We start from the raw sequence: 12,953 nt of genomic DNA, 5'->3' as shown, positions 1-12,953 counted from the left end.
CTTTTCTCTTTCCCTGGGTAGCGCTGAGCGTGGGCGAAGGGTGCTGTTCCGTAGAGGCGCACTGTCAGCGTCCCTGAAGCTGCCTCCACAGTCTGTACCCTGAACACACCCGTCAGCCCTCCCGGCCCCCAGCCCAAGGCAGCCGCTCCCACTGATCGGCTGTCCCTGGGCTCAGTGGGCATTTTCTATGAGCGTATTTCAGCGGAATCTGCCGTGTGTCTGGCTTCCATTCGTGGCCGGACCACACGTGGTTCCTCTGTTGATGGTTGCCGGGGTTGTTTGTGGCCGGAGTTAGAGAGCTGTGGGGGACGTTGGCAGACGTGTTTGTGTGGACGTGTCCCCACTCTGCTGCTGGGCCTGTGCAGAGTCGCAGGCTGACTTCCAGAAAACTGCCGCGCTCTTTCACGAAGTGGTCGCGCTGTCCGTACCCCGCTGCGGCGTCTTGACGGTCCGGACTCCAGGTCTGTGCGTTGACGGCTGGGGCGTGTCCTCGTGGCTTTGGGGCCTCCCTCCTGCCCCGCACGGGTCTCCTCCCCGATGAGGGTCTGTTCAGACCTTCTATTTCTTGGTTAGGTGGTCGTGGTTTCCCCTGCTGCTGAGTTCTGAGATTTCTTGCATGAGCTGCGCAAACCCTTTGTCAGACGGTGGGCTGCAGGCACCCTCTTCCGGCGGTGACCTGTCCCTCACACCCTTGGTGGACTCGGAGCGGGTGCCTGCACGTCTGTGGGTTCTACCTCCTCCCCTTGGCTTTTACGCGTGTGTCGGTTGGGTCAAACGAAGAGTCTTGGTCTGACTCAGGGTCACAAAGGTTTTCTCCTTACAGTTTCTAGATCTCTAGTGTTAGGTTTTGTATTTAGGCCTAAGGTCTGTTTGGGGTTATTTTGTGTGTGACACAAATGGCAGATCCATGTCTGTGTCGTTTCTGCGTGGGGCTGTCCAGCCCATGGAAAGCAGTCCCTTCCACGACGTTGTCAGTCCCCGTTTTCATCAGTTGTGCATATGGGAGCTCGTTTCTGGGCTTTTCTGCTCCTTGGTCTGTGCTGTTGTGCTCCCTGGAGCTTTGCTAGTGCAGCTGAACGGCGCCAGCTTGTTCACTCGTCCCCTTAGTTGTTTGGCTTTTCTTGACCCTTTGTGCTTCCCTGGGAACTGTACAGTAGGATTGTCATTTTCTACACACCGTCTTGTCCAGATTGGGGTTGGGGTGCTGTTGACTCTGGGGAGAGTCTGCCTCTTAGTGGTTCCGGGGGGTGGGGGCACCCGGGGCCTCAGCGTTTGCCTTCTGCCCTCAGGGTGTCTGTGCCGCTGCTGAAGACGCTGGACCAGATGCTGGCCAACGGGTGCTTCGAGCTCTTCACCGCGCAGCAGGAGTAAGTGTGCGCCGCAGGGGCCCCCTCTGCCTGGCGGGCCTTGCAGCTCGCCTTGTAGAGACAGAGTGATGAGGGGCAGAGGGGAGACTCTAGAAGGTGATCTCCAGCACCTTCAGGGCTGGTCCATGCCAGCAAGAGGCTCGGCTGTGCGCGCCCCCCCCCCCCCCCCCCCCCCCCGTGAGGCTGGGGCTGTGCCTCCAGCCGGGCTCCTACTGTCGCACCTGCCACTCAGCTGGGCAAAGACCCAAGCAGGTGAGGTATTCCCCCCCTCCCCACATGCCTCCAAAGGGGGCCTGGCAGTCAGAGCGTCATGGGCAGTGGCCCAGGGTTGGGAGGGGCAGTGCAGAGCGTTTTGACGCTCATAGGAGGATCGAGCGGGGCTGTGGGTGTTGGCCAGGCGTGGGCACAGAGGGTGGGTGTGTGGAGGGACACTCGGCAGCCCCATGGCGGCTCCTGGCCAGTGAGCTCTGGCGTCCGGGCTCATGGCGGCTGGTTTATCTTGTTAGGGGCCTGATGACTTTCCCTGGATCCCAGACCTTGAGGGCTTCGCCTCTGGGCTGGACATCTTACACCCTGTGGGGGGCTGGAGCCTCCTTCCGGGCGCGTTTCAGGGACTTGGGAAGAGCTGTGCCAGCTGGGCCCAGACTGGCGTTTTCCCGTGTTAATCGTCTCCCACTCCGGAGTCTTTCTGTGGGCTGGGGCCTTTCTTCCGTGTCTGGGTGGCGCTCCCCTCTGCCACTCTGCATGTGCCACTCTGTGGCCCTGCCACACTGGGGTCTCTCCGTGCTCATCTCCTCTGCCTCCTGTGCCTCCGTAGTCACTGTCCTTGGCAGCCTGCTGTCCTGTGAATTTCGGTGGGTTTTTAGTGTGTCTGGTGCCTGTTACGTCGCTGCCATGTCCCTGATTCTCTGGGGTCAGGACAGCGCCTGCACTCAGGACACGCCAACCCCTGTGTGGCATGGTGTCACTTGGCTTGCTAAACGTTGTGTGGAGACCCGAACATGTATTTTCCTGGTTTGAAAATTTCAAAATAAGACGACAGGACACAGTTTGCGGCCATAAACAGCTTTATTTCTCTGTAGCTTTGTCACTCCCTGCTTTGGTCCGTGCGGGGTCAGGGCTGAGTCTCAGTGTCCCACGACCCACTTCATCGCTACTGTTGGCTCGTGTGCCGGCCCGGCGGCAGCAGCTTCTTGGGACTTTGAACTTGTACCCCTCTGGCCCTGCTCTGTTCTCGGCCCCGGGTGCTTTCCCGCGCTGCCGTCCTGCTGCATCTCTGACGAGCCGGTGAAGCCCAGTCTGACCGCCTCCGACATGTAACCGATGCGGTCATCTGAGACCTGCGTCTGCGTGCGCCTCCCGCCGGCCCTGCTGTGCAGGCCCTTCCTCCTGCCCTCCTGTCTGATCAGTGAAAGGGTGTTTCTCATTCCAGCAGAACTTTCCAGCCCTTCCTGTTCTTTCGGTGGCCACCCTGTCAGAGCATAATTTTCTGTGTTTTGCCGTCTTCCTGGGCAAAACCAAGGGTGTTAACGTGTTCCATTCGTGTGAGCTCGCCATCTGGGTTGGGTCACGTGTTCGCACACTGTAGCTTTGTGCCGTTGGTGCTTACGTCGTCCACGTGTTTGCTGTCTGCTTCCTGGCTCACCGCCCGGGCTCCCGTGTGAGGCTGGGTCCTGCTTCTCTGGCTCAGACACGTCCTTCTGAGGTTCGGCCAGTGACATCCGCTGCCAGCGAGCGCTTTCGGGTCTTATTTGCAGGTTACCTTCAGAGGGTGTAGAATTGTAGGCAGACGTTGTATTTTGGGACCTAAACATCTTTCTTTTTCTGGCTTCTGTTCCTTTTGAGACGTTGCCTGTAAGTCTGGAGTCTTGTACAGTCTGGATTTTCTCCTCTTTTGAAGATTTTCTCTTTGGGAAATCTCAACATTTCTACCACTCAGACAGGTCTAGCTGTCAATTATATACTCCACTATTTGACCAGGAATTCGTTAAACTTGAAGATGTGGCTTTATTTTCATTTGTTCTAGAAAATTCTTGCCACCCCCCCTCCCCCCGAACATGGCCCTGCCCTGAGGCTGTGCTGCATTCCAGGTTTTCCCGGGGCCTCTGCCTGCCAACCTCTCCTAGCGCAGTCCTGACCCCCAGCCAGACTCACGGGTGGGGTTCTCAGTTTCGGGTTTTGTGTGCTTCCAGATGCAGCTTTTTATTTGGTCTGTCTTGCAGCCCGCTGGCCTTCCGCCCTCCGGGATCCAGGGCTGTGGTCTTCCCGCGTGTCTGGTCTCCGTGCTCACGTGGGTGTCTTGTTTCTGCAGCCCACAGGGTGGGCTTTCTCATATGTCTGCTTGTCCGTTGTCTGGACGCGGCACCTGAGAAGCTGGGCATGCGGCTGACCTGAGGCGGCGGAGGAGCTTGGCTGTGGGGTCTTTGTTCACCCTTCCCAGGCACGGCCGGCAGGTGGGAGCCACCTGGAGCCTCCCGGCCCACGTCCGCCTGCGGGTCTCTGGACTGCCTGCCAGGGGTGCTCTCTCCCCCTGGGCGATCTTCCCGGTCTGGCGGGTGCTTGTGTTTATCGGAACCAGGTTTCGGGTCTCGTTGCGGCTGTGGGCTAGGGACAGCACGCTCGGGCCCTCCGGCCGTCGGTACACCCTCGTTCTGAGGCACCTCCAGGGGCAGCCTCAGCTCTGTGGAGGCAGCGGGCCTTCCACCCGCTGCCTGGAGAAGGGCCTCGGGGTCCCGGCAGGGAGAAGTGGCAGCAGAGACTGGGTGTGTGGGTTCTCGGTGCAGGGAGCCGGCAGACCTGCTAGAGGCCCGGAGGTGGGTGTGGGGGAGCAGGCTGCGGCCAGGGCGGGGTTGTCTCCGGGTCGGAGGCCGGTGCTTCAGGGGTGGGCCAGATGCTCTCCAGCTCAGGTTCCGAGAGAAGCACCACAGAGCAGCTTACACGGCAGAAACAGTCCGCACGGTTCGGAAGGCAGGAGGGCCGGGGCTGGGGCCAGGGCACCGGACGGGCGGAAAGTCATCTCCGTGTCTCTTCTCGTGATGGCACTCATGCCATCGTGGGGACTCAGGCTCATGGCCTATTGCCTCTGAGGCCCTACTGGTAGTACCTTCACGAGGGGGATCCGGGCTTCACCATGCAAATCTGGGGGCTCATTCAGTCTGTGGCATTAATGTTGGGTCCACGATGCTCATTCGCTCCACAGGAGGTGGATCTTCAAGCCTGGAACCCGGTGGAAAGCCCTCAGAGGGTGGGTGGTGTATGAGCCCGTGAGGTCAGCAGGGGGGCCAGTGTAGACCAAGAAGGGCCCCAGTGGAGCTGGGGGTGTCCCGTTGTTAGGAGGACAGGGAGCGGAGGGGGCAGCAGAGCCACCGGGAAGTGGGAGGAGCTGGAAGAGCAGGTCAAACAGGGTCGTCGGTGCTGTGAGCCACATGGTCACGTAGGTGGGGGACACGGTGGTCACTTGGTCCTCACAAGTGTTTCCGTGAGTTGTGGGAGAAGCCTGCAGAGGGGAGGGGCTGGAGGTGCAGCTGATGGCTCTGGGTGACAAGGACGTGGAGGAGGCGGGCGGGGGTACCGGCTGGTGAAGAGAGACTGAGAGCTGCCTTCCCTGGGGACCAGGAAGAGGACGCAGGGTGGTGGAACTCTGGCAGCGGCGCCGGGGGAGGAGGAGCAGGTCTGTGTTGTAGGGACCCTTGCCGGCTGGGCTCCAGGTTGTCCTCAGCTGTGCAGAGTGGACGAGGCCATGCGTCTGTGCTCCGGCCACTCTCCGTTCCTCTTGGACCCGGGAGCTGGGCCCGGTTCCACGTCGGTCGTCCCTTCCTTTGCTCCCGGGCTGAGCCCGCACTCGTTGGCACCTGCCGGGGACGGCTTCTCTGGGTCCCCTCCTGTTGGGGAGGCGTGTGCCCGGGGCAGGCCCGGGCAAAGGAGCCAGTTCATGTAGCTGTGTGGCACCCCGGGGGACATGGCCCTCTGCTCATCCGGGGCAGCGCCGTCCCTTGACGGCGCAGCGTTTCCGGGCGGCTCGTGCTCCCAGAAAGCTCGTCTCCTGCATCCTGTGCTTTCCCTCTAGCCACCCCTTCGGTGTGAAGCTGCTCGCGCTTTGTAAGGAGGAGGTCAGGAAGTCCAAGGACGTGCAGAAACTGCGGTCGAGCGTCGCCGTGTAAGTGCCAGGATGCTCGCTGTGGCCGTAAAACGAAGGGCCAGGCAGGCGGGAGGGGCTGAGTCAACCTCAGTGTCTGGGGCTGGAGCCCTGACGTCCATGGGGAACATTCTGGGTCCATTGCGGGGGGTGGTGCGGACGGCCTCCCGGGGGGGCTGGGCCTTGCTTCGGGGAGTCCTCCCATGAGGCAGGTTTTCCAGAAGCGGACCCAGTTTGGCCGACCCCGGGGCTCAGATGTGTTGTTGCCGTGGACGCTGAAGCCTGTCGCCCCCCAGGTTCTGTGGGATGGTGCAGTTCCCGGGCGGTGTGAGGAAGAAGGCCCTCCTGCAGCTGTGCCTGCTGCTCTGCCACCCGTTCCCCGTGGTGAGTGCTCGCGGCTGCTCCCGGGGTGGCGCCTGGGGCCCTGACCCCTGCCGGGTTTGCGTGGGGGCCCGCACCTGACCAGCACCCTCGTTTGGACACCCCCCCCAGAGGTCAGGTATCCTGCCAATTCCATTTTCCACTGGCTAAAAACACACTCTTCAAATAATCCAAATGAGCCATCTTCCTAAAAGGTACAAGTGACATTTATACCGAACCCATTGGTTCTCCAAATGGGGTCCCTGGACCCGGCTGCAGCAGCACCCCCATCAGAAATGCAGGTTCTCAGGCTGCCCAGCCTGCTGAGGAGTTACCCTGGGGTGGGCCTGAGACCACTGGCCCCTTGAGCGGTGTTTTCAGTGGGCAGCTGGGGAAGGAAGCAGGTAAGGCCGTTTCCCTGGCGAGGGGCAGGTTTTCCACGAAGCACTTCGGTCAGAGCAAGGTGGCCTGGCTTCTCTCTGAAGGGGAGGCTGCCATGGGGCAGCAGAGGAAACGGGGCGGCCTGCCCCACAGCCTGCGGGGCTCCCTACCCAGCTGTGGCCAGGGTCTCCTGAGGCAGGATCCCAGGTCACCTCCTCACTTCTAATAACCTGCATGGTGTTAGGTTCCGTTCGGACCCGGGATCGTGCCCGACCCCATGACCCTGCTTCCTGGGCAGGGTCCTGTCACTCTGCTTGGGTTCTAATGGGCCTTTCCCCCCTGGTGACACGTTCTGTCCCGCGCAGATCCGGAAGACCACGGCTAGCCAGGTGTACGAGATGCTGCTCACCTACAGTGACATCGTGGCTGAGGATGTCCTTGATGAGGTCATGACTGTGCTGGGCACCACGGCCTGGTGAGTGCAAGGCCCCTTCCCAGCGTCCGGCCCCGGAAGGGGCGGCTTCTCCGTGAGCGGGGACATCCACAACCTCCTTGTCTGTCCCTGAGGGACAGGAAGTGCAAGGGTCCCAGCCCTTGATGCCTGTGTGTCTGCCTGCAGGTCCCCACTGACACCCGAGGGACCGGGCTGGCCCCCTGGACACAGGGAGGGGAGGGAGCGCCTCCTGCTGTGGGAGGGCGCTCTGAGCGCCAAGGCGGGCGGTTCTGAGCACTAACAGTCTGTCTCTCTGGGGGCTGCTCTCGCTGAGCAGTTGCCTCGCAGGCTTTCGGTGCGGACGGGGTCGTGTCGGGAATGCCGAGAAGGGAGCAGCACGGGGTGGCGTGCTCACTGGGTTCGCGCTCGCGGGCTGGCCGGGGCCTCCAAGGGGGCAGGAGGGTGTGGAGGGCCTGACGCGGGTGCCTCTCCTGAGGGGGCCTGTGGGCCTTTGCTCGGCCGTGTGGGAAAGCCCTAGCGATGTGTTCAAACCTCCGAAATGGCGGAGTAGGTGTCCCCGAGAGCCGCTTCTTTCTGGGGCCCCCGGGGCCACTGGCTTCTCCTGGGTCCCTCAGCGCAGAGCTGGGCCCCGGACTTGTCTCTGGTGCAGTGTCCTGCGGGGTGTCGGCTCTCTGACCCGATGCACTGGGGTGGCAGGGGTGAGGACGTGTGGGGCGTGGGGACGGGGCTGGAGGGCACGTGCGCAGCATGGAGAGCAGAAGGAACAGCCCAGGGGTGCAGGTTCAATGGGGCGTGCTGGCTACCAAGTCCCAACAGCACGTGGGGGCACCCGCCACAGTCTAGGACTGTGCTCGCTCCCGTGTGCACCCCTGCAAGGCGGCCCCTCCCCTCCTCACCCACCATGGAGCGGTCCAGCGGTGGCCCCAGGAGGGCCTTGTGCTGCTGGGGCCCGGGCTCGGTCGGGGTCTGCACACTTGCGTCGGCAGGCGCGGACACACAGGATGTGCTGATGGGCCTCTCCCCTGTGGGGGCTGAAGGACAGAGAAGGGCCCTTGGTTTCGGGGGTTCCTCGAGGTTCTCGGGGAGACACTGACCTCGGGGATGAGGGAATTGAGTGAATGTCTTTGAACACTCCGGAAGACGTGGGTGCCCGAGCAGCTGGGGTCCCGTCCCCCAGGACCCGCCCACTTCAGCGCCTGTGGAGGGAGCCATGGTTCTCCCTGCGCGGTGCCCCCCACGCGGTCCACGGCACGAACACACAGGGACCCTGTGGCACAGATCGCGGCTGCAGCCTGCTGCCCTCTCCCTGGGGGGCGCACGGGGCTCTCCCTGCACAGCCTGGGCCCTTTCTGCTGAAGGAAACTCCAGAGCAATTCACAGTTCATTTTTTGATTCTCAAAAAGAGAATCTCTGCTTTTAATGAAAGTGATACAAAGCTTTCAAAGTCAAGTAAAACTCTGAAAACCCACCTACCCCACCTTTCTGAGTGTCAGCATTTCTGGCCAGTCTGGGGCCGCGCCTCCCCAGTTTCCCCAGAAGGGTGCCAGGAGCAGGGGCTTGCCTGGTGCCGTCTGCCCCGGTCTCCCCGGCTGAGATGGTGGGGTTCTGCGCACCCCGCGTCCGTAGCTTGTGACAGGCCTCCCGCGAGCCGACCGTCCCCGCTGCTGAAGCTGCTCTTGCCTGCTCTTCCCCAGGGACGCGGAGCTCCCACTCGTTAGAGGCCAGCGGAACCGCCTGTGTGACCTCCTCGGCGTGCCCAGACCTCAACTGGTCCCCAAGGTGAGACCCAGGGGCCCTTCCCATGTGAGATCTGAGTGTGGCTCCTGAGCCTCCGTCCTGAGCTCGAGTCTAGACCGGTCGGGTTTACGGACTGGCGTGTTTCCCCCCGGCCTGTCCCTCGTGCTTCACCGGCTTCTTGTTGCAGCCTCCTGTGTGCCTTGTCCCCACTAGGCGCGTATCAGGACCGGCCATCTGCCTGGTGGGTGGCCGTTCTGCGCTGCCAGTCCTCAAGCTCATGCCTCTTGCACGAGGTCCTTGGTGCCGCTGTCTGGTTTCCACCATCACTGCCTCCCTGGACACTTGTCCTCTCTGGGGACTCTGTCACCCCTGGAGTATCTGGGGCTGCCCCTTGAGGTGTCCATCTTCCATGGCATCGGCGGCTGTGGATTTCGGAGATGGCAGGGCCCCAAGCTGACCGTCCGGTTCCTGCGGGGTTGTCAGGAGTGTTCGCGAGGGAGTGGGGTGGACCCGGGCTGTGGGTTCCACAGGAGCTCACACAGCGGCACGTGCTGGGACGGCCAGACCCGGAGCTGGTTCCTGGTCCTGCCTTGCTGGCCGTATCCCCCTGGCCGTGCGTCTCGTCTGCGACTGCTTTTGAGCTTTCCCTGAGTGAGAACGTCCATCCAGACATGAGTGCGGTCCAGCTCCGTGCCTCGGGGGACAAGCACCTGGCTCTGGGGGTCGGGGGTCCGGGTTCGTCCGGCAGGAGTGCGGGCACTGCTGCAGCCTCCAGAGCTTCGTCATGGCCCGGCCCGGGGCGCCCTGCACTGTCCCCCTCCGGGCATGGGGGTGGGTGCACTTGGACAGAGGACCCCGGCTGTGAGCCTGGCGTCCTGCTGGCAGGAGGCGGGGCCAACTGCGGTTGTCCGGGCAGACCCCAGCCCTGGTTCCAGCTTCATGACCGGTGAACCGCGGGCTACTGGAGGGTTCCCTGAGGAGGCACCCCAGACTCTCGCCCCCCTGCCAGCTCACACCCACGTCCAGCATCGTGCGCTCCGCTGGGCGCTGGGCCTCGGCTCTGGGCAGAGTCTGTGTCTGTCCATCTCCGCGTCGGGGGCGGGGGCTCCGTTCTCCAAGAGGCGGAGAAGCTGCAGCCGCCCCCGCCCGTCTTCTCGGGGTTGTGTGGCATTGCAGGCAGTGGCCCGGGGTGCCTGTGGACTTTGGTCTGGGCCACCGTCCTGATGTCCTGACCGCCACCTAGAGATGCTCTTTGTAAGAAGGTGCCGCGCCCTCACGTCTGCTCCATCCCCTGGGAGCACAGCCGCTCGGGATTTCTGCTGTCCTGGACCCCTTCTTCCTGTTTTCTTCCGTTTAAGTGGGACACTTACAGGCCGCGACCAGGTCTGGTCTGTCTGGATCTCACCTGAGTTCCTGGAGCATTTAACGTGTGCTTCGGGTCTGTCGGGCTCCCCCCGCCCTCTGTGTTTCCGGTCTGACCTCATGCGTCTCGTCTGCGCGTGGACTCAGGCGGGTTTATTCTGCCTCTGGTTCTCCCAGTGGCCTCTCCCCTCCCCGTGTCCGCTCTTAAGTCTCTTCCTCCTCGGGGCACCCGCAGTCAGGCTGTTCCTTCTGGGCGGTGGCTGTGCCCGCCCGTCGGGCCCGTGGGCGGCTGTGGCTCTCCAAGCGAATGCGCGGTGCCCGCTGCCGTCAGGAAGCCCCGACACATGGGTGCGTGAGGGTGGGGACCGAGTCCCGGGGACTCCCCGGCTGCTACACTGGTCGTTGGCCGCGGGGCCCGGGTGAGGGATCGCCACTGACGGCCTGACCCTGTGCTGTGTCCCCCACAGCCTGGCCCCCGCTGAGGCTCCCTGACCGGCCAGCAGGGAGAAGGAGCCCGATGACTGGACGTGGCGCCGAGGGACCTGGGGTTCATCACCACGACGATGGCTTTTCCTCATGCGGGTCCTGGGGTGTCGGTGCTTTTGGCTTCACGTCCGCGGGAAGCCTGTCTATAAAACCATGTGCTGAGCAGTCTCGTGTCTCTGTCTGACACCGATGGGGGCCGGCGACCAGGCCCAGGGGGGCCAGGGGGAGCCCCGGCGCTGCCTCCCCTCCTCTGCCCCCCACACCCCCTGCCGTGCCCAGCGCATGTGGGCGTCACACGGGGTCCCAACCCCTAACAGTTTTGTGCAACCAAAGAATCCTGCCTGAGACCTCACAGGAGCGGCTCGTGGTGGGACCCGACGGCAGGTGGGGAGTGGCTGCACCGGCACCTGCCGTGGCGGACCCCCGCCGGGCAGCTGTTCTTGCCTGGTGCCGGCTGCCCTGGGGACACGCGGGAGGTTCCACAGCTGATTTCCCAAAAAAAAAAAAAAAGCCTCTTTCCAGCTGCCCAGAGTGGACCTAACCTGAAGGCTAGCGAGGCTGCCGTGCACGGAAGTTCACCACCTCAGGGCCCGCATGGCCGCGCCTTGTCTGCTGTCTCCCGGCTCGAAGCTTGGATGTGGTGTCGCAGGTGCTGAGAGAATTCAGTGTCCGAGGCGAGGGCTGTGCCGAGCTCGGGGCCACGAACCAAGGGTGGATTGAGCTGCCCTCGTGGGCGTGTGTGGTAATGGGGCCGAGGGACCTGGTAGGTTGAGGCGGGCGTGGGTGCTGCTTCCGTCGTGGGGAGTAGTTTTCCCGCCGGGCTCAGTCGCTGACTTGGGGGAGCGCTTGCCTTCCCTGGCTGCACCTGATCACACCCCTGCAGGAGAAACTCTGGTGTTGCTTTGTGGATCGAAGCCTTAAAACATGCCTCCCTCCCAGAAACGAGGAGGGAGGTCTCCATTTCATTTTTTTTTTAAAAGATTTAATTTACCCATTTGACAGAGATCACAAGTAGGCAGAGAGAGAGGGGGAAGCAGGCTCCCTGTCGAGCGGAGAGCCAGAGGCGGGACTCAATCCCAGGACCCTGAGATCATGACCTGAGCGGAAGGCAGAGGCTTTAACCCACCGAGCCACCTAGGCGGCCCGAGGTCTCCATTTTAGATGGAAGACCAGCCAGACCCCGCGGCCGGCGGAGGTCCCATGCCAGGCCCCAGAGGATGATGGGTGGGGAGACAGGACCCGCGGCGTCTGGATCTTGGCTGCAGAAGTAGCCAGAGTGTGGCCAGGAGCAGACGCGGACCGTCCTGTGAGCACACCCGGTGCCTGGGCGACACGCAGCGTGGGGCACCGCCGTGCGGGGCTGTGCAGCAGGCCGGCCCCAGACCCAGAAGAGCACCTTGTGGCCCCAGAAAGGGACAAGCTTGGTGAGTCTGAGGAGCAGCAAGAAGCCAGGGTGCCTGGGACACACATGGCCACGCTCTAGATGGAACCGAGCCTCCCCGTGATCCTGAGCGCCTGCATGTGCTGAACTGAGGCACGTGGGGAGCTCTCGTCTCGGGGCAGCATGGGGGTTAGGACGTAAGGCCCATGTGCAGCTGGGACCCTGGGAGGCTGCGCCCGCACCGGTAGCAGAGATGACCCCAGCGAGGGGACAGCATCCTGTCACCACCTCCCCCTGCAGCTGGGTGGGGAGCGGAGTCTCCCGGAGGTTCCCTTGGAGGGAGGGGCAGTTCTTCAAGCTGACCTGGAACATACGATCACATGCCTGCCCCCCCGCCCCGCCAGTTGTGCCCCCAGACAGTGGGCAGAAGCGGCCGACAGACTCTCCCCGGAAGAGTGCGGGTTCATCTGTACGGAGAGGCTGGAAAGAACCCAAACTCCTGTTCCAGAAATGTCACAAAATAGACAAATGGGGAATCACTAGCCAGACCCCAAAACTGCGATGTTGGTAATATCAGCCACAGAACATTTGTTTTTGAAAGAGTTAGAAACTACCCCGAGGAGAATTATCAGGGAAAAGCTCCCTGGATAGATTTGAACAACCAACTAGACACAAGCTGAAGAAATTACCCAGAAAAGAGGCCTCAGAAAGAATTGGCCCAGTGTGTACAGGGGTCTCGTGGGGGCTCGTCCCCAGATACCGGAGCCGCAGACCCGCGCGGCTACCACCACCCTGCCCACCCCCCAACCACAGGGCCTGGCACGGAGCAAGGGAGAGGGGCGGCCGCTGGGCAGAGCCGTGGACGCGGGGAAACCCTCACCTCCAGGTGACACAAGCCTCGAATGCACAGCTAGGGGTTGAGCCTTGGGGCTGAGCAATTCCGGGGTTCTTTGGAGGGGGGGGTTAGACTCCAGGCAGAGCCCGACATGGGGCTCGATCTCCCCACCCAGAGGTCACGGCCAGAGCTGAAGCCAAGAGTCGGACACTCACCGACTGCTCAGGCGCCCTGGGCTGAATCAGTCCTTGGCAACAACCCCGATGCCAGGCGCAACCCCCTTCCCACTCGCGGAGCAAACTACCTCCAGATGCTGCGGATCTGTGGGAGTGCATTCGCCCCACTCGGAGCCCTTGCTCTGGTGAAGGAAGGGTGGGCGGGGGGGCTGTCCCCGTGGGGCACTTCCGCGCGCTGGGGACAGTGAGCAAGCGGCAGGTACACGACATGGGCAGGGT

The 12,953-nt window shown here is 62.7% G+C and overlaps 2 protein-coding genes across 15 annotated transcripts in view; one reads left to right on the top strand and one right to left on the bottom strand.

The window, feature by feature from the left end:
- Positions 1-10,447, top strand: part of TBCD (tubulin folding cofactor D) — a 155,034-nt gene extending 144,587 nt beyond the window's left edge. Inside the window, exons 34-39 of one of the 2 annotated variants that reach the window (XM_045085596.1) lie at positions 1,290-1,367; positions 5,434-5,523; positions 5,799-5,886; positions 6,609-6,718; positions 8,392-8,476; positions 10,264-10,447. In XM_045085596.1, the coding sequence (XP_044941531.1) occupies positions 1,290-1,367; positions 5,434-5,523; positions 5,799-5,886; positions 6,609-6,718; positions 8,392-8,476; positions 10,264-10,278 (466 nt within the window). In that variant the 3' untranslated portion in view covers positions 10,279-10,447. Of the gene's footprint in view, positions 1-1,289; positions 1,368-5,433; positions 5,524-5,798; positions 5,887-6,608; positions 6,719-8,391; positions 8,525-10,263 lie in introns of those variants that run through there. The other variant, XM_045085595.1, reaches the window with a different exon arrangement.
- The window catches only part of B3GNTL1 (UDP-GlcNAc:betaGal beta-1,3-N-acetylglucosaminyltransferase like 1), a 110,690-nt gene that overhangs the window by 23,150 nt on the left and 74,587 nt on the right, over positions 1-12,953 (bottom strand). For 6 of the 13 annotated variants that reach the window (XM_045085597.1, XM_045085601.1, XM_045085603.1 and 3 more), the window contains one exon: positions 2,417-7,728. The exons of 1 other annotated variant lie outside the window; for it this stretch is intronic. The gene's annotated coding sequence lies outside the window, so the exon portion shown is untranslated. Of the gene's footprint in view, positions 1-2,416; positions 7,729-8,077 lie in introns of those variants that run through there. 6 more of the 13 variants (XM_045085608.1, XM_045085599.1, XM_045085602.1 and 3 more) reach the window with 3 other exon arrangements.

The sequence above is a fragment of the Mustela putorius genome, unplaced genomic scaffold (genome assembly GCF_011764305.1).
Source record: "Mustela putorius furo isolate JIRA1106 unplaced genomic scaffold, ASM1176430v1.1 tig00000873_pilon_pilon_pilon, whole genome shotgun sequence".
NCBI classification, from domain to species: domain Eukaryota; kingdom Metazoa; phylum Chordata; class Mammalia; order Carnivora; family Mustelidae; genus Mustela; species Mustela putorius.
Note: the sequence above shows the minus strand (reverse complement) of the source record. Positions and strands in the feature narration are given on the sequence as shown.